This window comes from Geospiza fortis, unplaced genomic scaffold (genome assembly GCF_000277835.1).
Source record: "Geospiza fortis unplaced genomic scaffold, GeoFor_1.0 scaffold346, whole genome shotgun sequence".
Lineage (NCBI taxonomy): Eukaryota > Metazoa > Chordata > Aves > Passeriformes > Thraupidae > Geospiza > Geospiza fortis.
Window position 1 is genome coordinate 1,205,464 of NW_005054361.1, and position 26,916 is coordinate 1,232,379.

At 35.5% G+C, this 26,916-nt stretch overlaps 1 protein-coding gene across 1 annotated transcript in view; it reads right to left on the reverse strand.

Annotated features, from left to right (window-relative positions):
• Window positions 1-26,916, reverse strand: part of KIF15 (kinesin family member 15) — a 32,387-nt gene continuing 5,471 nt past the window's right edge. Inside the window, exons 8-34 of the mRNA XM_014308197.2 lie at window positions 26,721-26,846; window positions 25,174-25,296; window positions 24,349-24,472; window positions 22,592-22,683; window positions 21,574-21,783; window positions 20,295-20,472; window positions 19,741-19,882; window positions 17,277-17,418; window positions 16,732-16,920; window positions 15,756-15,863; window positions 14,868-14,973; window positions 14,182-14,347; window positions 13,220-13,370; window positions 12,139-12,224; window positions 11,681-11,756; window positions 11,327-11,413; window positions 10,302-10,406; window positions 9,335-9,457; window positions 7,757-7,903; window positions 6,692-6,796; window positions 6,359-6,523; window positions 5,792-5,898; window positions 3,849-3,915; window positions 3,206-3,243; window positions 1,404-1,569; window positions 923-1,054; window positions 1-671 (exon numbers count right to left, since the gene is read on the reverse strand). Of these exons, the coding sequence (XP_014163672.2) occupies window positions 591-671; window positions 923-1,054; window positions 1,404-1,569; window positions 3,206-3,243; window positions 3,849-3,915; window positions 5,792-5,898; window positions 6,359-6,523; window positions 6,692-6,796; window positions 7,757-7,903; window positions 9,335-9,457; window positions 10,302-10,406; window positions 11,327-11,413; window positions 11,681-11,756; window positions 12,139-12,224; window positions 13,220-13,370; window positions 14,182-14,347; window positions 14,868-14,973; window positions 15,756-15,863; window positions 16,732-16,920; window positions 17,277-17,418; window positions 19,741-19,882; window positions 20,295-20,472; window positions 21,574-21,783; window positions 22,592-22,683; window positions 24,349-24,472; window positions 25,174-25,296; window positions 26,721-26,846 (3,342 nt within the window). The 3' untranslated portion in view covers window positions 1-590. The remainder of the gene's footprint in view (window positions 672-922; window positions 1,055-1,403; window positions 1,570-3,205; window positions 3,244-3,848; window positions 3,916-5,791; window positions 5,899-6,358; window positions 6,524-6,691; window positions 6,797-7,756; window positions 7,904-9,334; window positions 9,458-10,301; window positions 10,407-11,326; window positions 11,414-11,680; window positions 11,757-12,138; window positions 12,225-13,219; window positions 13,371-14,181; window positions 14,348-14,867; window positions 14,974-15,755; window positions 15,864-16,731; window positions 16,921-17,276; window positions 17,419-19,740; window positions 19,883-20,294; window positions 20,473-21,573; window positions 21,784-22,591; window positions 22,684-24,348; window positions 24,473-25,173; window positions 25,297-26,720; window positions 26,847-26,916) is intronic.

The following is a 26,916-nucleotide window of genomic DNA, read 5'->3' on the forward strand; positions in this document are numbered from 1 at the left end:
CAGGTTTGAAAAGCATTTTATTTTCAAATAAAGAAAGAACAGAAACAAAAAATGTATTTATAGTACTATTTACAAGCCTGTTACTAAATTCACATTTATGCTTTATTGAACAAAGTTTGATATGAAAATTATTTTTAAGCAACCCAGGAAAATAATTCTATGTTTAACTAAAGAAACAAACACAAAGAAATTGTCCTTTTTGAATTTTGGCTCTGATGGAAAATGTAGCATATTTCAGAAGTAGTAGGAACCTGAAATCAAAGTACAAAAGGAGACAAAAATCCAGGTGTGTTCCCAGGGAGAAAGCTTTTCCTTGGCAAGGTACAAAAGTTTCAAGGAAGTATCTACCTAGTATCTATACAAAATCAGGTTTTTAAATTGAAAAAAAATTACAAAAAGGTGTTAAAATTTTATTGAAAGCTGCCCACAGAGCTGGAATAACAATATTTACTTAGAGTTATTACCAGCAAAAAATCTACAAACTAGAATACTTGATTATTCCAGAACCACAGCAAAAGTCAGACTTGACAACTGACTTTTGCTTATTCTGTACACTTCAAATATATGGCTCTGCAGTTTTATTGGGGTCATTACCGCTGATTTTGTCTACAAATGTCGCATTTTTTTGATTCTTTCAAAAAAATGTTTTCAACTCGTAGCTTTTCAGTCTCCTGTAAAACAGAGAAAAAACATGGATATATTAAAGAAATTATCCTCACTTTATTTTGGTATTTTTACACAAGCAGTATCTAGAGTTGTTCAAGTGTTTTATACACTATATACTTGAGGAAGTAGAATAGAGATTAAAGGTATCTCTGTTCCTCTCCAACAGAAGAGCAGGAATTTTAGTCTTCATTCTCAAAGCTTAGCTCTTTGCTATGTCAGGCAGATTACTCCATCTGTAATCTACTCTGCAACTTACCTCTGTAAGTTTAGCATAATCTTTCTTCAGTTTCACAAGATACTGAATCTTCTGGTTTAGGTTTTGATGACCAAGTAATTTCCCATTCTCCTCAGCAAGCGAGTCAACTTGCTTCCTCAGCAATTTCATTTCCTGTAGTAATAAATACATTGTGTACCTCTTAGCAGTAGCCTCTCCTTCTCTTTTCAGAAGCAATTCTTAGAGCTATTAACATATTAACATTCAAGTTTGTTGTAACATATGATGCAAGAGTTGGTTCACTCAGGAAATACACGTTTGTCTTACGTCCTTAGACACTATGTTACATCCCTCTAAAAGGCAAAAAAGGAGCACCATTTGATTTGTACTAAGTGATTTCTGTATCTAGACTTTCACTAGTGCAGAGAACATCACAAATAAAGCTAAACTGCAAAACAAAACAGCTGTACCTCTGCTAAATAAGATTCTGCTGTGAAGATAACAAAAAAATTGTCTATGTAACCTTTTCAATCCTGTCTTTTTCTTCATATGCTTCCTCCAGTTTTGATCTAATTTCTTCTTTTTCATTAAATGCTTTGAGCTCCAATGTCCTTGTTCGTTCCATCTCCAAAGTCATTTCATGACAGCTTTTCTCTTGGATTCTGAGGATATTTTTGGTCTCTTCTAATCTGCCAATATAAAAGAACCATAAAACATTAAAAACCAACAAAAATGTCATACAACTGAATTCCGAAGTCAGTCTTGGACATGGAGGGAGGCTCCTTTAAAAGCATTATTTTGAGATATTGTATTCCCTTGTATTGTATTTCCCTAGTGCTAAAGAAGGGAAAAATTTCATTCTGCTTCACAGTTCTTGTGTTTGAGACTATCAAATATAGGCAGTGTTTTGGAGCTACTCTTCTCTTTGGGAACTGTGCTGTTTACAATCCAGGATATACAACTCCACTCACGATTGAAAACAGACGCTTCACCTACAAGAACACTTTGAATTAATTCACCTAAGGAATGTAAATTTTCCAGCTAAACTCAGCTGCTCTACAGGTCCCCTCTATAAAATGCTTGTTTGTCTGTGGCTTTTCCCCCCTGACAGCCTCATTGCTCAGAAACATCTCTGAGCACTTCAGATGGTCTGAGCCTGCTTGGTCGGCCTGGTAAGAGAATGAGTACCACTTTTGATAGAATTAAAACATTTTCAGCAAATGAGGTTACAGGATATTAAACTGTGCCATCAAACTTAGCAGCCTGTCTATTGCTTCTATGAACTTGAGTAATTTTGCAGATCAATTCAAATACTGCATACATGAAATTTCTGTCATCAGTTTTGTTTTACTGAAGTGTGGTTTAAGACCTGCTCTGTGAACAGTATTCATTTGCTGCATTTGGCAAGCCATTTTCTTGATGAGAAGAGAATGTTTTCCCTCTTTGTCCACTATTTGCTTGTATGACACATTGTAGCACTGCTATGAAGTGTGTTTTGGAGACCAGGAAGGAATGCAAAATCAGTGCATCAAATAGCAAAATAATCCCTAATTTCCAGACTAGGGTTTCTGGAAAATTTAATGCAAATCACTTTTGAAATGACCATGTGCATAAGAACTATCTTCCTCCTTAAAAGAAGTTACTTACATAGAAAGCATTCCATCAAATGAAAATAAATCTTATGTTAGAAAATTCAGCCACAATAAATCCTGAAGCAATACAGATTAGGAAAAGAACAGCAGGACAGACATTTTTGAAGTAGTTTTTATCTACTGATTCAGTATTTTCTTTCTTTGCTATTATCCATCCAAGGTACAAAACACTTGAGTTTTGAGGACTACTTGCCCAATAGTGCAAACACAATTTAGAAAGCCTCTAAAAAAAATATTCATTTTTCAAGCTGAACCACAGAAATTTAAACAAATAGCATAAAACCCAAATAACTACATTATGTTTCAAATTATAAAACATTTGCATTATTAATAAAGAAATGAACAGTATTTCAATTTAATTTGAAAAGGAATGCTATTATAATTCACTGCATATAAATAACTTTAAACAATTAAAAACATCCTTTCCAATTAAGTTTTTATGGTTCTACCCATTATTGTCCTGATATAATGCTATGTAGTAATAGGTGCTACTACCACCTGCTGATGAGAAAGAGTAAGAAGTCAAGGTATCTCGCAGAAGTGTAAATAATTCCAAATTATGTCTTTTGTCATTTCAGATCTTGGACTTCTATTGCTTAAATGTATCTTTTTTTTTCTGTCATTAATTAGTTTAATACTAGCTTCCAGTTCAAGGAACAATAGTTAGACTTACTCTGCTTTGATTTTCAGCATTTCTTCCACTGCTTTATTCTGGAAAAGTTCAAAAACATTAGATGCAATCTTAATGTTTAATATACACATATATATATGTTTAAAAATATCTGTTACTTAATTAATGTTACATATCATTCCAGATCATCCTACTACCTAGTAGTTCACATCTCTAATATTCACTTTAAGTTCATCTCTTTGCTGTAGGCACTTATTTCCCATTTCATGCCAGCACAGCTGACCCACAGCAGTGTGTCTCTGCCCACACACATACAGCAGAGCTCTAACAGGGGGTTCTTCTGTCTGGGACATCCATGGAAACCTCTGCTGTGACATTAACTTCCCTTTGACAGAGCTCTGACATTAGCAAGTGACACAATCTTCACTTTCCAACTCTGAGGATGAGTCAGATTTAGCAATCTGAATCTGGTTTTGCTAATTGTGCAATCTGACACCCAGTTCACTGGTGTTAGGCCAACATAGAAATCCTAAGAGGCAAGTCTCAGGCTGTGCCTCTTAGAATTCACTAGAAATTGGTGTTCATTTTGCTGCCTGAAAACAAAAAAATCAAACCAAACCAACCAAAAATCACATTAATACTTCACAGCAGGTCAACAGCAACTGACATGAGAAGGATAATATACCTTGGCAAGTCGCTCTTCAGCAATCTCTTCCTCTTTCTCTTTAAGAACATCAGGATGTTTCTGATCACTATGAAATTCAAGAATGAGAAAAAAAGTTTCTCACAAACAGAGGAACCCATTGTAAAAACATGTAATCCAGATTAAACCAGTAAATGTGTGCAGTTGTTTTCACACATGTTCATACTCAAAATATTGAACATCATAAAAAAACTCTGGAAGGGTTTAAACTTCTGAACACATTTTCTTTCATCAGAGTATAAAGAAATTAATGTTTTAATGGAAACAACTACAAATGTAATAAATATGCAACTTATGTTTGTTAGACAGCTGTGCTGGTTTTGGCTGGGGTAGAATTAATCATCTTCACAGCAGCCATTAGGAGGCTGTGTTTTGGATTTGTGCTGAACACAGGGTTGATAATGTAGAGATCTGTTTCTTATTGCTGAGCAGGGCTTGCACACAGCCAAGGCTTTTCCTGCCTTCCATACTGCCACACTGGCTGGGAAGCTGGGGTTGTGTGGGAGGCTGGGAGGAGACACAGCCAGGACAGGAGACCTAAACTGACCAAAGGGACATTCCAGACCATGTGACATCATGCTCAGTGTATGACAAAGTGGGGGGAAAAGGAGGAAGAGGGGATGTTTGGAGTGATGGTGCTTGTCTTCCCAAGTCAGTGTTGTGTGTCATGGGGCCCTGCTCTCCTGGACATGGCTGAACACCTGCCTGCCCATGGGAAACAGTGAATGAATCCCTTGGTTTGCTTTGCTTGTATGTGTGTGTGACTTTCACTTTCCCTGTTAAACTGCCTTTATCTCAACCCACAAGTTTTCTGGGTTTTGCTGTCCCAGTTCTCTCCCTGATCCCACTGCTGGGGAGTGAGTGAGTGGCTGTGTAGGGCCTGGCTGCTGGCTGGGGTTAAACTACAAGAGCAGCTTTGGGATGGAGGTACATATTTTGTTATTTCAGTGTTCATGTGTATGGAGACTGCAGAAGACTTCCTACAGGATCACTGCTTAGTGGTCTTGCCAAGTCAAGAAGGTAAAAGCTTCTTGTATTCAAAAAACTTCCCTAATTTTTATTTTGGTAGTTTTTAATCAACACGGATGGAAATAAGAAAACACATACAACTAAATTAACTCACTTGTAGTGTGCCATACAGGAAAAAGTTAATTGGTTAAGAGTTTTATAATTGCATCATATTACAATAAAACCAGTTTTCATAAACTTAAAATCTTGTGAACAGATCAGGTAGGTTACTGAACAATGATGCTGTTTCTAAGGCTTTCTGCTTATTTTGCAACAGACATTTGAAATTGTGTTGAAATTGTTGAATTGAAATGGAAATCAGAGTCAAACAACAATGGTTACATTGCCATGGAACACTGGATTCTGTGGCTTTGTTTTCAGTTTATATAGGTTTTCTAGACCAAATTTTTCCACAATAAAAGCATTATTTTTATGTTCCTCACTTATTGGATTCCTGACTTGGGACTTTGGAATATAATTTGGATATGCACTAAGAATTCCCTGCTCCTTTTAGTTGATAGGAGTTGTGGTTTGAATAGACCAAAGGCTAATTGTATACTGGAGGCTTTAAAAGTTAATTTATGTCTATACTGAACTTGTGTTGCACTTATTTGGACATTCCTTATCTATTGGATCCATAACTACACAAGTGACATGGCAATATAGAATACCCAGGAATTACTACGCATATAATGATTTTACATTGTTTCCATTCCCTTTATAAAACTTTATTGCACTTAAGAACTTGTGATTTAAGGGTTATAAAGTTTACAAGCCAGTAAATAATCTTCATAGAAAAGCTTGAGTCAATCTCTAAATAGGCAAACAACATAAGACTGTACTTCAAATAAAACCTGTAAACTTTATCTTAAATATTTCAAGTTAAGAGAGATTTTTTGTGTTTTATTTTACTTTACCTGTTCTTGCTTGGTCTCTGAGCTTCTACAAGGCTCTGTAAACTCCTGTTGTTCTCCACCAATATCTGCATTTCCAGACGCAAGTTCTCCAACTCATTTAATTGATCCTAAGCAAGAGAAATCCAAACCATTTTATTTGAAGACCAAATTGCAATTCCTATTTTCATTTCTAGCTGAACTTGTTTTTGAGTAGAATAGAAGACAAAAAGATATTTCTCAGAAAACAGGCATGGTTCTCTGGCAAATATACCCTTCCATCTATAGTTGCATTAGAAACTTTGAGAACAGTTTCAGCAGCAAATATTGAGAACTGTTTCAGGAGCAAAAATGATGTTACCATTTGACATTCATGAACACAAACAAGCATAGTCCTTGGGAAAATGAGATTTACAGACATCCCAAGCAGGTTGTCACCACTTGTTCCCAGCCTAGGTAAAGGGAAAACCAAAAACTGCCTTCCTGCTTTAATGGAGATACTACTAAGCAGAGCTCACTAAAAAAACCTGAACTCTGCAGTCTGTCTCATTTTGACCTTACAAATTGCCAGCAGAGATTAACTCATAGTACCTTCAGCCTTAGAATTTCATCATTTTTTGCTCTTCGTTCTTCATTCAGTTCATGCACAAGGTGCTCCAGATTTATTGCAGAGGCCCTTCGATCAGCTATTTCTTGCTCATGAGTTTCCAAAAGCTTGGCCAAATTAACATCAAAATTAGGAGGAGTTTTAGGACACTGGAAAGTGAAAAAACCCAAACATACAAGCTATTAGTAAAGGACTGTTTTCCCTATGTATTGATTACATGTTTAATACTTCATTGGAGACATAAATGAATACATTTCTGGCAGGCAAATCATCAATAATTACAAACTATGTGAAAATGTTTCTCTCAAATGCCATACCTGAGGAAATGTTACTGAAGATGAGTCCACAAAGCAATCTATTTGCTTCATTTTCAGTTCATATTCACTCTTCCTGTTCTCCAGTTCCACTGTCATTTTGTCTAACTATTAGAAACACAGGAAGAATTAAAGTAGCTCATAATACACATAAAATAGGAAACAAAACAGCAGTCAGATCTATATTTTGAGGAAGTTTAAGTACACCACAAGTTATTTTAGATTAACAAAGACTTCACTTTTCGTAACTCTTCTGTATTTAGTCAATCACTGTTAAACTCAATAGTTGTATGCAACAAGCATTTTTGAAAGGATCTATACGTCTAACTACTTTGTAGTTCATCTGAATTTTGTTCTTATTAGTATTTGATTTTCTTGCCTTGCTAACACAATCTGCCTTTCAAAGGGGATGCCAACACAGAAAAAAGCTATTATGAACCTGGTTGGCAAACATTACTGGTCAAAACATGATTTGATACAAAGATTTTAGGGATATAGATTCAGTTTCCACAAGAGAATATGGTAACTTGACAAAAGAACTCCTCTTCCAAAAAATAACTTACTCGAGTCTTTGCCAACACAAATATATTACTTAGCACTATGAGAGTTGTGACAACTAGAGCTAAAATCTGAACAAAGGTTTAACATAGCTATTTAGTCTGCAGCAGCTCCAAACCACTGCATAATTTACACAGCTCAGCAGTTATCTCTATTGCGTAATGATACCATTTGTGGATAAGTGTTAAGAAGAGGAAAAAGTAATCCCCTATGTTACACTGCTGATAACCTGAGGTTGCTCTGCTCTTACAGGTATTGATAATTTTACTCTGCTATCAGAGTACACATTTTTGTGATCTCTAGACAACAGTTCCAAAACATTACAAGTTACCTAATCTTTGTTCAGAAGTTTCTGAGCTACTACTTTCCTTTTACAAGAAGGAGCATTTCTCTTCACCAAGAGGACTATGTACCAGATGCTCTAAAATGACAAGTGAAACCTTTTTCAGAAGCTACAACTGACCACAGCTCCCTCTCAATGAGCTAACTGTGAATATTTCTCTGTTTTACCTGTTCCCTGAGTTCCTGGATTACAGCTTCTTTCTTTGCTATGTCTTCCTGTGCACACTGGAGCAATGCATGGTGTTTCTTAGAGGCCTCTGTCAGACTGATCAGCTGATCAGCAGTGTGACGCAATTCTTCACACAGAAGGTCCCTCTGTTTTAAGTTGTGGGATGTGTAAAAAAAAAATATTAAAGTTATTGCTGTAAGTCAGTTGGTTCAAGATGTTTTGTCATTGGTGCTGAGATTGCTAACAGCTACAAGCATCTCCCTTTTCCTTCTACTTTTTCATCATGAATTGTAGCAAGCATTCATCTATAAATTTATTTTAGCATATTTCGATATCCTTGGTCTTGGTTACAGAACAAAAATGAGAACTTTTCCCCAGTATAGTGACAATTAAGATTCTAGTGAAAGATCTTTGGAATTAATCACTATTTTAAAATATAATATGTACTTTAAAAGAAACCAGAAAAGAATGTATAGATTTTAATCACACTGAAGTGATTACAGCTTTTTTTAGTGCACTGATATTCCACAGATCCCTTTGGATTTATTCTAGGATCTATACTCCCACCCTATCTGATGGGGCATCATACCTAACCAAGATGTGTTAACACATAAGGAGAAACTTCTTCTAGATTTTAAATGCCACCTCAGATTAGTTCTTCTTGTCCAGTTAAGAAAGCATAAAGAAATTAGTAACTGAAGTATAAAGTAAAGAAGAAACACCATCATTTTATCGGGAGCCAGATATACCCAAGGATAACACTGAAACAGGAACTGGCACTAAGCTAAAAAGCCAAAAGCCCCTAAGTGATCCATTTGCAAGACAACTCAGCTTTGGGTTTCAGAATGTCACTTTTAGATATGATTATGAACACAATCTGTTTATTTTAAAACAGATTTACATTATGTTTAATGTCCTTTGAGAAACACACACCTCCCTGGCAGACTTTATTGGTGCTATCTGATTGGACTAGCAAATCTAACCACAGATGATCTTGTAGAAATTACATGTAAGGAGGTGCTAGTATTTGTGACTGTTTGACGTGTTCAACAAAATAATGATGACAGCAGTAATGGAAAAGACAGAGTTAAAGAAAGATACAATATTAAAAAGCAAAACCACATTTGAATCAAATGTGTGCCCTAGATCTCTTTCCAGCAGGTGGAGCTTTTAGTTAAAATTATGAGTAGAAAGAAAAGATATTACTGAATATAGTGCAGTGGGGGAAGAGACACTGTGGAACATAATATATTCTTCTACCTATTTTAATTTCTCAGCTGCATCATCTAAAGCTGCCATTAAATTCAGCTGATGATTCCTTAGTGGCCTTAACAAAATTAAACCAGGCTCTTAGCATAGGCTTTTATGAAGTAGCTTATAAAATATTTATGTCAAGTAACATGGTAATTTAACAGAATTTGTCAGGTATCTAATGAAAAATTCTTTTACAATCAGCTTAACTAGCTGTAGTTTGAACTAAAATGAGGTTAAGTTTTACATGAGCATTTTAAGCAAAACCACATCCAATTGGTCTGGTTGAACAAATAATCATAATACACCAACATTAATGTTTTTACCTCAATGTTATCAGCTATTTCTCTTCCTTCCAAAGCTTCCTTCAGTTCTTCAATCTTCTTTTCCTGATCTTCTATGATTCCCGTGCTTTCTTCTTTTGCAGCCAGAACAATATTATACTTGTACTACAAAAATCATTCAATCAGATTTTAAATATTTTAGAAAAACATATTATCAGGTAAAGTTGGCAAACAGAAGCCAGATAAATGTACATCCCAAATCTTTTGATGACAATTACATTTAGAAATTAGTGTCAATGACTAAAACCAGAATGATATATTTTACTTGCTAAATCATACAAACTGTTTGTAGAGATTAGTTGCCAGAATGATATAAAAAGATTATTAATGTGAATTAGCCACCATAATATATCTTACCCACTAAAACCATTATTAAAGAGATAGTCATATTTAGAAATCTGTCTCATCAACATTTTTCTATAGAACCTTTGGCATTCACACATAATATATCATGTAAAGCATTTTGTTGATTGCTCTATCAGTTTTCAAACCAGACCTATTTTAATAAAGCAGAGGCATCATATTTATTCATAGTTATTCAAATACACAGTTTTAGTTCTTTGTACTTGTTTTCAGATGTAGAACCTAGTAATGCCAGCAACATAAAAATTCACTCCATCAAAAATGAATTTACAATTCAGCTTCAATTGCTGAGGTCTTAAATTGCCAATTTCTGAGAAAATCTAAATGTGACTGTCAGCTGAGTGGGGTTTACAGGATGTGAATAGGTCCCTTTAGAGACACAGTTTTTTACCCACCACGTGGAGAGGGTTCACTTTTTGAGACAGCCTTAGGCATAAAATGTTCAGAAGATTTCAACATGTCAAAACAAAGAAGTTTCCTTCTAAAACACTGCAGCAAGTTATACTGTTTGAGACCTGTGATTAGACATGCCATTGCATCCCATTCTAAAGAACGATACCACGTCCTTCAAAATGACAGAACATACATTTATATCCTCGAGCTCTCTTGTCAGCCCATCTATGGACTCAGTTTTATGATTAATTGAAGACCTCAGCTCCTGGATCTGTCTCATCAAGTCAGTTACAACTTCCTGCAACATAAAAAAATTAATCCTGATAAAATACATATAAAATCCATATAATGTATAACTGGACTTTTTTGATATATAATTTGTCAATCCCAAACTGTAATCAATCAGGTGAAAATGAGTCCTCAAACTGCACATATAAAAATAACAGAAAATTCTTTGCTAAATCACTGGCTTTTGTTCTAAGCACTTAAAGAAAGAGCTAAATAACCTGCAGTGTTTCTTAGAAGAGAAGACTGGCCTGCTGATTTAGTCTTAGTAATGCTTTACTAATAGGAGAACAGAACTACTATAATTTAAGGGTATGTTTGTTTGTAATGGAAAAAGGCACATTCAAGAAACACCACTGCACTGACAATACCAGGTGATTCTGACCTTATGCATGTCAGATATTTGGGTTTATGATGGAAAAAGCAATGCTTACCATTGCATCATGCCAGGCAGTAAACACACCGTGTGATTTCTTGTGCCTGTTTTATAGACAGCAAATATGCTTGCACTAGGGGAACTCAGCTTTCATACTACAACAGTCTTCACATAAAAAAGTGTTTAGATTTTCCTAATAATGTGACACATAGTCACATTCTTACAACACCTTTCTTAGCTTTTCCATCTGCCCATTACAATAGAGCCCTGACTTGAAGGCTCTGTTAATCATCTGGGGAATTATGTATTGTTAGGCATTGAATGTTCAGTAGACAGTTTTACCTTCTTTTTTTTTTTGTTTAACCTTCAGTCAACTTGTCTTTTCTCTAAATGCATACCAGTTTCCTACCTCCCTACAAACTCCATGCTAGGAAAAAGTAGTACTTGGCTATATAGCCAGGATTGCCTAAAAGCACAAAATTATTAAGCAGCACAGGAAGGCTCTGGTCTTTCATCTCTACTACAGAACATAGTTCAGAACAGAAATAAGCCCAAACCTTATCTGTATCATTTGTCTTCTTCAAAGAAGCAATAGTCTCTTCAGCAGCAGCCAGCTCCTGTTCCAATGTCCTCAGTTTTGCTTCCTAGAGGAAATAATATTTGTGAAGGAATGTCTTCACTACCTTTATTGTATTTTATATAGTACCAAGTCATGGAAAAAAAAAGGAAGTAAGTTGTTAACCTTACCTAAAAAATTAACCAGTAGCTTAACAAAACAATATGTAGCCTGAGCTACTCTACATTTATTTTGCTGGTAATCAAGCTAACAGTCTGTACACCAATAAAATTGTTATTAATGCCCAAGGAAAGCCACGAACACACAATTCACATATTCAAATCTGCTATTGTACCTGCTGCTCACACTGTGTCTCCAATTCTGAAAATGGTTTCTCCACCTGTCCCTTTTCAAGTACTTTCAACAGCTCCCTGGTAAAAATAAAAACATATTTTGATTATATTTCTCACTAGAAATGTAAGAGAACTTTACCAAGAACAAAGTGATATGAGTTTATTTTATTTGCACTTAATTTTCTTAAGTTCTTCAGTTATCACCTTCCCAGTGCTATACAAAAGTCTAATACTTTAGTTACTAGCCTTACACTGCTACCAGTGGCAGAATTTTATCTTTGACATGAAAAACTATACAATGAAATTACTTTAAATAAAAATGAATTGCTGTTCTGATTTGGATGAAATAAAAAACCCATCTGGAGAAAAACGCCTCTACAAATGGGAACCCCATCTGAATACAACATATAGTACCAATGAGGGCGGATGAAAAGAAACCCCACTGCTAATTAAAACTTACTTTGAATTGTTTTCTTTGTCTTCTTGTAATTGCAATGTTAGTTTTTCATTATGTTCTTTTTCTGTTTTCAGAAGCTGCAAAAGGTTCTAGAATATCAAAATATATGTTTGCTATAAGAAGTTACAATATAAGGTCTCTAAAGCAATTTAACAAAATAAAAACCTAAACAAATCCTTAAGATGACTGAAAAAAACCCAACCACCCCAGAAAACCTTAATTGGAAACTGGAAGATCTTTAGTTTGTCCTGAAGACGTTGAAAAGTAAACTCTTATTTATATTAAGTAATCGAATATTTTCACCTGCAATTAATGATAGTTTCATATAGCTATGATGTTCCTCAATATCCAAGGCTGTGAAGGGAAAATTTAGAATTTCAATTGTAGATTAATTTGGGGGCATTTTAAAATTCTGTATTTGTTCAAAATACTGAAATATACAGAGTTTAAACCAGGAATATTCAATCTGCCAGCATTCTCTTAAACACTAACAAGGAAAATTTATATGAAACTTGCCGAGCAGGCACCACATACCAACACAAGCAAAATTATTTGCAAAATCTCTTGAGCAACCTTGCTGCTGTTTTGCAGTCACTGCAGTCTGACAAGCTTTCAAGGACAGTATCAACTAAATTGCAGCACACTGATCCACCACAAGCCATAGATCATTTTAACAAAATCACATCCACTATGAAAATTTTTAAGAAACTGCTTTGTAAAGATAGAATAATTAGGCTAGTCTTGACTAGCCCTGAGATAAAAAGTCATCTCAGCAGTTCAATGTCAAGATTCTTTTCCAAAGAAGCATCTTATTCCTTTAGTAATTAACCCATCTCCCTCAACGTTTCCAGAGCAATTTCTTCAGCCTAAAAACGTACTATTCATGATGCTACTGGATATTTCTGATAGCCTGTGGTTGCAAAAATCTTGCACTAAGTTTGGAAAAAGAATTTGGGTATATCTTCCAAATGAAATCACTAAGAAACCTATTACTACTGTGGAATGTTATCAGTGATAAAATAATAGAAATTAGGCAGTCTGGGTTCTGTATAATCAAGTCCTTTAAAATCCTTGACTGTCTTACACTCAGCTCAGTTTTCATTGCTTCTGCTTCTTGCTTCCCCTCCTCAAGTTGTTGCTTCAGCTGGTCTGTCTCAAACTTGGCCACCTCCTGCAAATTGTCGTAGTCATCCTGCAGGCTTGCCTTTTCTTCAAGAATCTTTTCATGTTCTAGCCTTCATAAAAAAACCCAGACCAAATAATCTAGTAAGGGTTTGTGTCCTTATAAAAATACTCCAATCAACTGTATTTTAAAATATTCAAATAATATACAGAGGGAAAGAATACTCTCCAAACAGACACAGAATGCACCAATACAACCACAGCATTTCATTTCAGTCCCAGGTTCCTGGTCTTACAATGCCTCACTCAATTACTTCAGCTAAGACATGACCTGCTATAATACAAAATGTAGTGTAGTTTTCCAGGAACAAAAAACAAACCCAAAACATAAAACCAAAGCACAACAAAACAAACTAAACAAAACAGCAACAAAACCCAACATAACTAAACCACATTAGTAATTAAAAATCATACTGATTATCCTCTCCTGATGATAATGGCAATTATTGCAGACAAGGAAATGAGCTTTTCTGGCTTTGATACTCAAACCAGTTATTTTTTGTGATTTCTTTCTGCTTGTAATTTTTAGAGTGGCATCATTATGTCACCTGCTTCATGTGACCAGACTGACAAACTGTCCACTTAACTTTTGGAGAGCAGCAAATTTATAGATATATCCTATTTAATGAAAAAATGATATAGGAAAGCAAAATTAAGGCAGGCACATTTTGTTTCCTTTCTAATAATTCCACCATGTTGCCTGAAATAGGCATGAAAGAACAGACAAACAACCAAACACCCTCCCCAACAAACAAACAAACAAGCAAGCAAGCAAAGGAAGTGTAAGTTCACAGGACAGGATGACTAAATCACTGGATGCATCCAGAAGGGATGACAAGGCATTGTACCAAACTGCCAACATACCTGACACTGTCCAGCTGGAACTGTACATCCATATGTCTACCAGAAAGCTGACTTATTTCTTTCTCTTGCTTTTCCCTAAAGGCACTATATTCCAGTTTTACATCAGACAGCTCCTTGTCTGCAGACTGCAGGACAATGCGCAAGTCATGGACTTCACTTGTCAATACTGTCAAAAAAAGCCAAAATAATTTACATGTTAGTTGGAAAACAGTGTTAGATATAGGACACAGAATGCTACAGAACCTGCTGGGATCACAAAGCCCTGCATGTTTTCAGTGGAATTAATCTTGAAAGTCACACAAAGAAAGGCTTCATGAATGGAAAGGGTCAACAAAACACTGACTTGAAAGGTGAATCAAAAGCATTCCAGACAATATCACTGTAATTTCCATAGACAATAGAGGTTTAATCCTTTGTTTTTATTTAATATTTTCATTTTAAATACTGTATCTTGTACCACCTCGACATTCAAAGACAGAACCATTTTGAATATTGTATACTGTGCAAGACTAGGCAAAGATGATATGCAAGTATTAAAGATTTTTTCTTTATTTAAAAAAAAAAAAAAGAAAATCAAACCAGTATGTCTAACACCCCAAATAGTTACTCAGCACATGCTATTGTTGATTTAAAACAGTAAGACACCTCCAAACTTTTAATGAAATTTTAGTATTACAAAGACTTACAATCAGCATTGTTTTGACTTTCCTGAAGCTGCTTTTCAAGTGATTTTATCTGTTCATGGAGCTCCTGGCGCTCTTTACTCCAGTCATTCCTTTCAGATGAAAGAAGCTTGAAAAGAAAAGTAAAATTTTTTAAATAGAAGGAAGTGTGGGAGTGGGTAGGACACACACTGTAACAATAATATAATGATGTATTAAAGCATTTCATCAACTGGTTATAAACACATTTTTCTTTAAATTCAGTATTTGGTGACTCTGAAATCCCTCAAAGTCCAAGGACAAAATAACTTCTATAACTGAATACATGACCTTATCTAAAAAGTTCATTTAAAAGGAACCCACAGCTTAGGAGCTGATATCACAGATATCAGAAGTGAGACTGATCTGGAAAGAATACAGGCCTTATTTCCTTTTCTAAGATAAACCAACCCTAGCAATTAAGCAAGACTTGCAAATATCTGATACATCGTTCCAACTGAGATGAGTATTTTCAGCATTCCAAAGTTTAAAATTTCCTTGTCGCTATAGCTGTTTTCTAGAAATCATGAAGTTGGCCAAACCCAACCAAAACAGTGTTTATTTGCTTATATTGAAGCTCAAGCAGGCTTGGATTCACAAGATTTAAAGCAACAAAACCAAACTCAAAACTGCAGTGTTATGTTGTATGAACCTTCTCTGCTTACTCCAGCTCCAGGGGGGTTGGATTAGATGACCTTTAAACCAAACCAAACTATTCCATGATTTTAAATCCTTATCTTCCTTCACAGCCCTGAGTTATGATGCTATGTACATTTGTGAAAATGCAAGTAACATTACAAGCCCTCACCAGACAACACAGCACTATTGACTGTATGATAGTTACATGAGCCCTGTATTACATTGTTCTCTCACCTCCTGAATTTGTGCAGAGTGATGCTCCAGTTTATTAATATGCTGCTGGAGTTTCATATTCTTGCTTTCTTCTTCATCCAGCTTTGTCTGCATTGTGCTCAGTTGCTCCTGTGACACAACGGACACTCAAAATTAGAGCACCCATCTTGCACTTTTTTTCACATGCCATATGGCAGTCTGTGCTTATTAAATATAGAAAGTCAACAAGTTTCTATTTTTCTGACCTGAACCAACAGAAAACTCAAAAAAATCAGCTGGTATCTTAAGTAGCTGATTTCTCCTATTTCTAACTTAACAAAACACAAGAAAATCCATCAGTGAATACAAGGACTGAATCCAAAAAACACTTAGCTTTCAGACACATGATTATCTTGGAAAAATAAGGCTCTAAAAAGAAAATATTCAAAACATACACTAAACTTTTTACAGGATTTCTGTACTATGGTAAGCATCAAAGAGGGGTTTTGGTTGCTGTGCCAGGGTTTTTCATGCACTGAAGTTAGCTCCAGCTTCTAGAGAGTAGTTCAGATAAATTTGTAGTGTTCTTCTATGTGACAAAAGACCTTCCCTGCCCACTAGAAAAGATACAAGACAATGTATAATGGTGGACAAGCATTATTTGGCAGGTTTCTTCAAATAATGCAGTATTATATATTAAGATTGTATACTGTTCCAAATGTAGCTGTCAACTTATAAAGAGGATTCCTCAGAGACAAGTTATCAGGTTTAAATAGAAAAAAGTATGAACATCCTGCAACAAACTACTTATTCAACCTTCAAATCACTTTCAGTATTTTTGTTGTAAATCCTCTTTCAAGTACAATGTATAGAGAACTGTTTAGTGTTAAGTATTAATGAGAGGCTTCAGTTTCCCATGCAAATCAAAATGCGCTTGGTGCAGGGGAGGTACTTCATGGCAAAGCCTGCTTTTTTGTAAAGTTGCACATACACTTCACTTTTTATTCAGAACATTCACCTGTGCCATTTTGAGCTCCTCAGCAATGGCTTCACATGCTTGTTCACTCATCTCTGGAGGAACTGGCTCTTTTAGAATGTCATCCATCATCTCTTCAGAATGCTGAAAATCTTCAAAATTATAATCTGGGCTTATTCGCGGCACAAGGCGAGACCTTAGCTGGTAAGCTCTAGTTGGAGTGGTTATGCTCTGTTACAAAGATTACAAAGCAGTCTTTATTTTAACTGTAAAATTAAATTAAAATTTTGTATTTTTTGGTATTGTATTGTGGTATTGTATTTTTTGAATTCTATAAGCAGAATAATTAAATAAAATACTTCAAGTGGCTAGTTCTGAACTACTATTACTTCTTCAGATTTGTCATCTGATGTCAGTAGCAGCCATTCAGTTAATACTCTAGAACAAAGAGTAGCCTATTTGGTTTATCACATAGGGAGAACATTCCAGAAAACTAGTTAGGCTAAGGGATCACACAAATGACAGTCTGTACTCTTGCACAACTCAGGAGTAAGTATGCATGGCCTTAAATAAACTTATTCTCATACCTTAAGGCTTTCTCTGTGTAGCTTATGGAGCTGAGAGACTTCTTGGCGCTTGTGTGCTTTGGTTGCCTCCAGAATGTTTTCAAGATGTTGGTTGGCTTTCTGAAGGGATTGGAGCTCTGATTCCAGTTCCATCTGTTTTTTCCTGTTTAGGAAGTATTTTGCTACTGTCAAAATGACTCCATGAGTATGCCTTCCTATCAGTAAGGATACACTGCAGTATTGCCAATGAGAAAACTGCAGCTGAACTTTTAGCCGAACACCAAAATGCATTATTTTGAGAAGAAAGCCACTACTGCTGTATTAAAAAGTAAAAAATAACATATAAAAAATTAAAAAGCTAAGCAGCTTATTTGTGCCTGCATAATGAAGCAAGCAGATGGATAACTAAACATGTCAGAAAAAAAATCCATTACATAGTAAGAAATAAGCTGAGAGCTCTGCAGTTCCTTTTATGAGAAAGTGATATCACCCATACCAATATGGGTTTAAGCTTTAAAAATGTTATCCAGTTATATGAGAAGTCTAAACTGGAGCTTGCCAGGATTAAAGAAAATCCTTTAAAGACTTTTTTTTTGAAAGTGCTGCTCTGTTAAGATTATTTTTCCCTCTAAGAGTACTTTAGCTGAAATCCAACAGTTGAGCAGAAATTTAGGAATAATTTTCACTAGGTATTTTGCAGAGCTACATGCTTTACTGTGATAGTTGCCATTACTGTCATAATGGTAGGGTCAAAGTCTATGCACAAATGGAAACATACTATTTAATCTCTTGGCAGTTTAATGCAATCATTTTCCCTCATGCTCTTGGCATCTGCAGCAACACTTAGGGAACAGAGTAGAAGTTCTGACTGCAATTGGACAGCAGAAAAATTAGCATATGTTGTTTTTATGAAATTGCTATTTTACTCTACTTTTATTCAGTTACAGCATATGTAACCTGTATGTAAAGTTTGTCACTCTGAAACTGGAAACAAGTTTAAATTTAGTGACTCCAAAGGCTGAAAACCACATTTCTGTTTGACTGCACTCCACCAAGAAAATGTTGGTAATTGATAACAAGGTGCATACATACTAACAAGAAAGTAAGACATTCACAAAACATGGAATACATAAAATAGAAATCTATTTAATGGGCAGAAAAATAAAGTAATCAAGATATAAAAATAGAAAGAGATTACTGCAATTAATGATATGGAACAATTGATGGACTGCTGAATTGATAATCTCAGTAGATCATAATATTATTATTTATAAAGTTCATAGGATTTGCTACACAGAAACCTAACAATAAAAATACAGATTTGTACAATTGCCTAAAAGAGCAAAAAGGATATTAAAAGCTAGTTTGTAAAAATATAAGTATTTTGCTTTGTAAAAATATAAGTGGGGAGGCAAAACTGTGCCTGATGCTTTTAGAATAGCACTTTAATTTCACTGAAATCAACAGAAAGCAACATTGTAAGGTACAATTAAAATAAATTTTTAAAAGATCAGTCCCTTTTGCCTTCCAGGTTTGCATTACATTTGCTGGAAATGCTATTTTTCTTCTATCTGCAGTTACAAGATCTGAATTTTTCAGAAATGGGGTTAATCAAGTGAAGTAATGTATTATTCACATGCATATGAACACTGAAGGTATTAGTGAGGCCACTCCCATTATCTTGTGATGCCCTCTAGGAGAACAATGACAGTAAATTCTTTACTACATTAATAAGGGCAAAGTAGAGCCTTACCTCATGTTTATGGATATAATGGATATAAATGTACTACTGACACCATGTCTTGGCTCTGATTTGAATTAAACCTTTGTTCCCATAACAAGTCTCAAGATAACAGTTTTATTGCCTTCTTAAAAATCTTTGAAATTGAGATAAAAAATTAACAAACAGGTCATCCAGTTTTCTCGGGTGCTTGGATTCTACATTTATGTTGATTCAAACTTGCAGACTTTAAGTGATTATATTAAAAACTATTGTTGCAAAAAACCAAACCCCCAAATACCCCTCTCATTCTCCCCTATCCCATCAACTCCTACTTCCTGTCAGTACCTCCACCTGATTTATTTCAATTACTGAAGACATCTGCTCTGCATGGAAACTAAGCCAAACTCTCGCAGCGCTGTTAAGGAGGTGACTACCAGAACTAAAGGGTATGTCCATCTCCTGCATGGTGTGAAGCATTTTTCTGCATCTTGCTATCAAGAGTGGCTTTGGAAAAGACAAGAAAACCTGCAGCAGTGCAGATGTACCTTCAGATTTAACGATGGCTGTTCCCTAGTCTGGGAATTAGCGAGTTCAACAGGAACATACCCTGTGTGTGCATATTGTTATCCTCAAGCTGGCCCTTTCTTACATGCAAAGAACCAGCCTAGCTGGTATAATCAGGATCTGAGTCTTTCAAAAATCGATATGAATAATGACTTAAAACCACTTAATTACAGATATTTCAATACTGTTTTGTCTCACTTGGTTAGCTCTTTAAATTCTTCGTATTCTTGCTTTGAAGTTGCCAGTTCAGCTTGGGTCTGCAGCAGATGAGCTTTCAGCCTTTCCACAGATGCCAGCGAGTTGCCTTCCACTGACATGGTGCTGGAATGTAAGCGGTGACCTAAAGAACAAACACAGACCCTCTGAAATCACACAGCAGCTCAAATACCTAAAGTTTCACTAGAATGAAAGTGTTTGTCAGCTTTTGAACAGCACAGCAGCAATTGAGATTGACAAAAATAGGTACTGGCAACAGCCCACACAAAACCCAGTAATAATTAATATTACTGCAGTCTTCATGCTAATTAAGGAGCACAAAATGAGATTATAGATGAGTTTCACAAGATGCAAATCAAAATTCCCTATTGCTGGAAGGCCGACATGAACACAATTAAGTGAAATTGTTTTATCAGTCTTCAGGTACCACTTTGAGGAAGGCAAAAATACATCAAGACAGACATTTTCAACACTATGCTGCACACAGCAGAAACACAGTAAGCACATTTATCTGGAAAACATTAGCATATTTTTACCTTTAGTACTTTTCTCTGTGGCTGAAGCTTCCAAAAAAGCTTTTTCTAGCTCTGCAATGGTCTGAGCATCAATTTCTTGGGCCTTTTTAACTGATTGTAAAGAACGAAGTTTTTTATTCTCCTCTCTGAGATTATGGTTCTCCATGGCATATTTTGCAATTCGTGGGTGTTGTTCCATCTGTGGTAATCAATGTTTTATTCAACAGTTTTTATTTTCCAGACAATGCTATAGCTATCTAGCTGTTCCTCTACTACCTTTAATAAGGATTAAACTGTAATAGAAAAGGAAAAGAGGCATTCCCCACAGTGGTTAAAACTACTCAGTTTTTCTTTGGTTAATTTTCTTACTGCCTTGGAATATACACTCAAGATAGTGAGTTTACATCTTATGTGTTTACTCTTTTACTGGTAATAAAGCAGTAAGATGCTTTTCTTGCTGCTCTCGATACCCTTTTCCATTTTAACTTTAAACTTTGGCTTTCTCAACACCATAGTAATGGAATCTTCCAACTTTAAACTTTGGCTTTCTCAACACCATAGTAATGGAATCTTCCTTGCAGGCCATAGTAATGTTTCTGTAGTCAATAAAGGACTGACCTGAACTTTGTTTCTTTTCCTCCTCCCTTTCCTTTGAAGTTCAATTATGAACTACAGATTTATGCTACTCTGCCAAGACATTTACTCCTCTTCCCTCCTTGTGTTGGAGGAAATTGTCGAGAATTTGCCTTCTCTCTTGGGTTTCTTTGTTCTTCAAAACTGCCTCACAAATGACACCACACCTACCAGACACCTAAATAACCCAAAGCTGTTCTTCAAACAGCTCCAGGACACATCCCCCTTTATACGTCCACCTGGCATGTGTCTTATCTTTCAAAACCCACAGCATTATTGCCATCCTGCTGTCTTTCTATTTCAACTGATGTCATAGAGCTTGAAGTCTGCCATCTGAATGAGGATTTGTGATTTGGAGACTTCCTTGACTTGCTGAAAAGAAACCTGGTCCTCTGCCTAACCCAGATCAGGTGGCCTGTGGCAAGCTCCCACCACAGTATCACTCTTACTAAACTCTCCTCTTAGGCAAAGTCAAACTCTAAACCCAGTCCTTGTCTCTTCTATAGGGAAGCCCCATGTGTTTGAGATGCTTCTGTAAGGGAACCCATCCCCCATCCTCTGCTTAACCTTCCTAAAAAGCCTTTATTCACCCATCACAGGACTACAACATATGAGCTGTCTCACACAAAAAAAAACTGTTCCAGAAAAGAAAAGACAAAGACTTTACCTGTTCTCTGAGTATCTGCACTTCCTCCCTCAAGTCACTGAGGAGATCATCTTGCTCTTTTGGCAATAACATTCCACCAGCTTCTTTATGCAACCTCTCCAAGCGAACAATATGGTGTTCCCGGAATTTAACGATCATTTTATTGGACTGAACAAATTTTTCCTTCTTGGCACACAGCTCTTCTAGCTGTGCCACTTTTTCTAATAAATTCTTAGAAAGTACATAGACAGATTAGTGAATTTTTAAGGTGCACATCTTGCATACAAATGTCAGGCAGACAAATCATGCAAAATCTCAGTTGACAGTAATTTTGTGAATACAGACTATTTTTAGCAGATTTGTAGAGAGCAACAGCTCATATCAAGAACCAAAATTACATGTGTTGCAAAAATTGTACTTAGAAACTCCAATATGATCTAGTAGAGTAAGTATTCTGTTAAGCACCTCAGATGCACATCACTGGAGTGCCTGTTTCAGTTAATTTTCTTTAGGAAAAAAGTCCATTTTGTCTGTTTCAGTACTATACCATGACCAAAGAACAATAAAATGAGAATGACTGGGACTTTGCTTCAAAAAACACACCGTTGATTAAACTACTCAAAATTCAGCAAAACAGAAGCTTGTTGTGTTCAATTTTTTTAAATTAGAAAACCCCAATAAAGCCCTCACCCCTTAAAATTAAATATACTATCAAAGATATCCTATGGCTTGTCAGAATTTGAAAGACAGAAGAGAAACATAGAATTATTTCAGTTGGAAAAGAGTTTTGCGATCATCAGATCCAACCATTAATCCACCACTGCCAAGTCCACTACTAAACCATTGTCCTTAAGCACTACAGATGTTACCTTAAATGTCATTTGACTAAGTTCTCTTGTTACGAAACCTTGTTATATTTGGACAGGGTATTTTTATTCAAAATCAAGGAAAATCATTAAGAGAGTCAGCTTCAATATGCTCACTGGTCTCTCACCAGAAAGGACACTGAATGCACTTAAGAATATCAGTGTTTTCTTACCTTCTTTTCACCTTCTGATTTCTCCCAGAACAACATTGCTTCAAGAAAGTTGTTCATGTAATTTATGTTGCTCTTCCCTTTTTCAACAGCATCTGTAGGGGAAGTCAAAGAAACAAATGCCATATTTATTAAAACACCACTTAGACGGCTTTTTCTACATTTATAACATGACAGTTGTGTAAAGTAAATTCAAATAAATTCTTTAAACAGTGTAATTCTTCCACAAAGATCATGTGCCATACCCACAGCACACTGTTTAGACAGTCATTCCGAGTCACCTGCAAGTGTTGATAAAGAACAGAGCTAATTTACATAATTGTATAATTAACAAAGTTGTTCAAGCATTAAACAGCCTTGCAGTGGACTTTAATAAAAGTAAAAGAATCAGTCTGTTCAGCTAAGCATATCTATAAAATGCAAAATCCCTCAGAAATTAATTTGATAACACTAAGTCATTATTAGTACAGTTTGTACATATTAAAAGTGGACTGACTGGTTTATGAGAAGGAACTTTAGGAAAATAAGTTTGAATTATGTGGACAATTAGTGGCTTAATCTGGAAGGAAAGTGTCCACACAAGGGATTAAGAGGGCTTAATAATCCACTTAGAAATTAATTCAAAATAGCATGTCTGAATGTTCTAATACAGGCAAGTATACTTATTTATGGAATAGTAATCACCATAGTATCTATGTGCATGATAGCTACATTATAATGATTTAAAATATTTAAAAATGCCATCATGTTTCTGAAACACATAAAAAGCAGATTTTGTATTTCTGTGACTGAGTATTGCAAACATAATTTAACTGCACAGAACAAACACAGCTCTGATATATTTGGTTCTTTTCAAAAGTCCTCCTCAGTGCTTAACCATCATCACTTGTTTTCCCTCAGAACTCTATCATGGGTCTAAACATTGAGCCCTCTGTCAATATTCATATATTTATGAACCATGATTCAGTGTCCTACCTCATCTCTGACCTGTTTTTACTGGCTGAACTTGTATGCTAACATAGAAGTACTTTTTCCTTGGGAAAACTCAAGCCCAGATGCTTTATATTAGACAAGACTTTCTAACTTGCATCATAACTTCTCCTGCTGTATCTTCTATTTCTTGGCAAGGTCAGGAAAGAGTTGACTCACAAAAACAGTAAGCTACAAGACAAAGTTTACAACCTTGCAATCAAACGTTATCAAGCAGCGCATTTCAGTGAGAGACTGGAAAGCTCTGCTGAGATTTGTATTGCAGATAAAATGGCCTAGTGAGAAACTTATGGAAGATTACCTAAAAACCCTATTTCCACCTTATATTGAAATCAAATGTCTGTTGAAAGTAAGCATCCCTCTTAGGTTCTTCTGGAAGGGGCAAAAAGGGAAAAGCGGGAAGAAAATCCTGCCCCGATAGAAAGAATGCAACATTGTGCCTTCCCTCTGACTAAAATGTACAAGGAATAACATGCAAACTTTTGGTTACTTAAAGGATTAGGCAGCAAAGATCTTAAGAAGTGGAAGCATATCTAGGTATCATATAATAAAACCATAGTCCAGTACCCAAACTTATGAGGAAGAAAATAAAACCACATTAACAATTTCTGCAAGGTAGCAGAACAAGTACAGGAAATAGAAACCAAAAGCAAAATATGATCCCAGTACCTCAGTCCCTACAAAAATGCTAATTGTTCAGAAACTTAATGAAGGTCCCCAACCTTCTGGGTTATAGAAGTAGCAAATTCTCCCTCACCTCCAACTCTTACCTTGTGATACAGAAATACTGCACACAGATGGCACTGAAGTAAGTTTAGCAAGCTGCTCTTTCAACTTCTTGACTTCAGCTTGCAGCTGGTTCACATTTCCTTGTGTATCTTCATTTACTACAGCCTTTAATAAATAGGAGAAAATTAGGAAAAGGTATAAATAAAAATCTTACATGATAAGAGAAAACTCAAAGAATGCAAACCAGTAAAATTACTGAGAACCACTTCCATCTTAGAAAAGGAAGAATTCCTTGAAAAAGCAAAGTTCCATTCACTGAGAAATCAGCAAGTTGCACTTCAGGTGGAATTAGATGTTAAAAAATGTAATGTTTTTGCAGAATTGTGTCTGGACCTTCTTTACCAACAAAGCAGTATACATCACAGGCAGTTTCAGCTAAATACCAGCATGCATTTAAACAACCACTCATGAAAAATTACATTTTGGGCACTAGAATTAATATAGAACAAGTGAACAGAAACAACATTGAATCAGAACGTTTTTTTTGTCAATTTGCATTTTTTGTATAATTTACTTTTTACTTTTTCGTAAGGAAGTGCTCTGAGAGCAAGCAATGAATAAGAGCTGTGTGCAGCCATTACTTAGTGTCCAGCTGTTGTCCTTTATTCCTAACCAAGAGGAAACAAGCCCTTTTCAAAAACAATCTGTCTTAAAAAAAAATCACAAAGTAAATTAATGTCTTCAAATAAGCTAAATAAACTTAAATTAGTGAAAACACAGGAGTACTTCAGTGAAGCTACCTTGCTTGCAGATATGTAAGTTAAAGTGTCTCTTGCTACAATAAAGACATTAACTGATTTTCTTACCTTGTTTTTAATCAACTTTGCTCTCTGAGCAAAATTAAGAGTGGACAGTGTTTCACCAAAACACTTGGATCCTGGGTGAACATTGGCAATTATACATGTTTTTGCATTACCACCAAGGGAATCCTATTTAAAAACATGGAAGTTAGTTTTATTTGCATGTTTTTGGTGACAATAGGAAGCCATCACCTAAAAGACACTGTGTATTATTTTGAACAAATTGCAGAAATAATTTAGCTTAACAAATATCCACATAGAAGGTAAGTTTCTCAAATTTTATTTCAAATGTGGGGATAAAGGATGTGACCTTAAATACTTTATTTGGGGCTTCAAAACCCAGACTATATTGAGATATTTTATTCACCTGAACAGCAGGGAGAGGAAAAAATTCTAAACAACTGCAAAAATAATTTTGGTAATTAGCAGATTAGTGGTAACATTACTTTCAACATCATCTGTTCATTGTACCAACCTATCTTCCTTCTGGTTGCAACTATCAAACAAAATCACAAACCAACAGATTCTTGACCAAGGATATAAAAGGATCATCTCCCTTTTACACGAACAGCATTTCTGTGCTGTTAAACCAGTAGTTCTCACATCTCAGGGGAGGCAACATTTATAGCTAAAGACTAAAAGTCTGGTACTACAGAATAGTCCACAAGCCTTGATGGTATTCTCACTCTGTAGTAGCAAAGCTCATGTTTGTGGACTTCTTTGCAGTATAGACACCTCAAAAAATGATCACTTAAAGTAACAGCTCACAAAGTTGTAATTCTCTTCCAGTTTTTCGTGGATTTCTTTGCAGTACAGACACCTCAAAAAATGACCACTTAAAGTAACAAAGTTGTAATTCTCTTCCAGTTTTTTTGTATTTTGGGTTGCATTGGAAGAACATAATTCCTCAGAGTTTCATCAATCTACACAGAACTGGGATGGAACATTGAGAAATTTTGCTGTGATCACAATACTGTGTTGTAATACAAATACTGTATGTGCACAAATACTATATTATAATACAAAAATATACTACAGCCATTCATGTACACTTCACAGAATTTTGGTGAGTGCTGACATCCAACAAATCTTTGACTGCTCATGTCTTTGTTTTGTGTTCATTTTGAAAAGAGCCTATAAGCTCTCACGCAGGAGACTAAATTTAACTGATCTTTAACACCAGACCAACCCTAAGCACACATAAGCTAATTCTGGAAATCACAGCAAATGTATCAACACATCTCTAAATATTACATTTTGATACACATTATTTCCCAAATTATAAGGAAGAAAATGTGCTTTTTTCATTAAAACTTCCAAATATGTATGCAGTAGTAGCTTATGGAAATAAATAGATTTGTCTTCAGTTAACAGCAATGGATTGATCAGAAATCTGCTTAGGCTAAAAAGACAATTTTCAATCTTTTTTCCATATGCCCAATAATGAAACAACTTTAAGGCACTGGAATTCAGCTTTTAATAGTTAAAAAGCCCAGTGAGATATATTTTTCTACATCCCAGGTAGCAGATAAAATCCAGAGGATATGTATTACCCGTAGAAGAAAAGTGAGCTTGGAATCCCGGTAACAAACGTGTCTCTGTTTGCCATTGCCCACATCAACAAGTGCTGTGATTACTTGGGCCAGGCAGCTTAGTGACCGATTGATGTTGCCTGCTTCCTATAAAACAGGAGGGAATAAGAGTGAATGGAGTTGGTGGAAGGAACAGGGCACTGCATCTGAAAGGAGA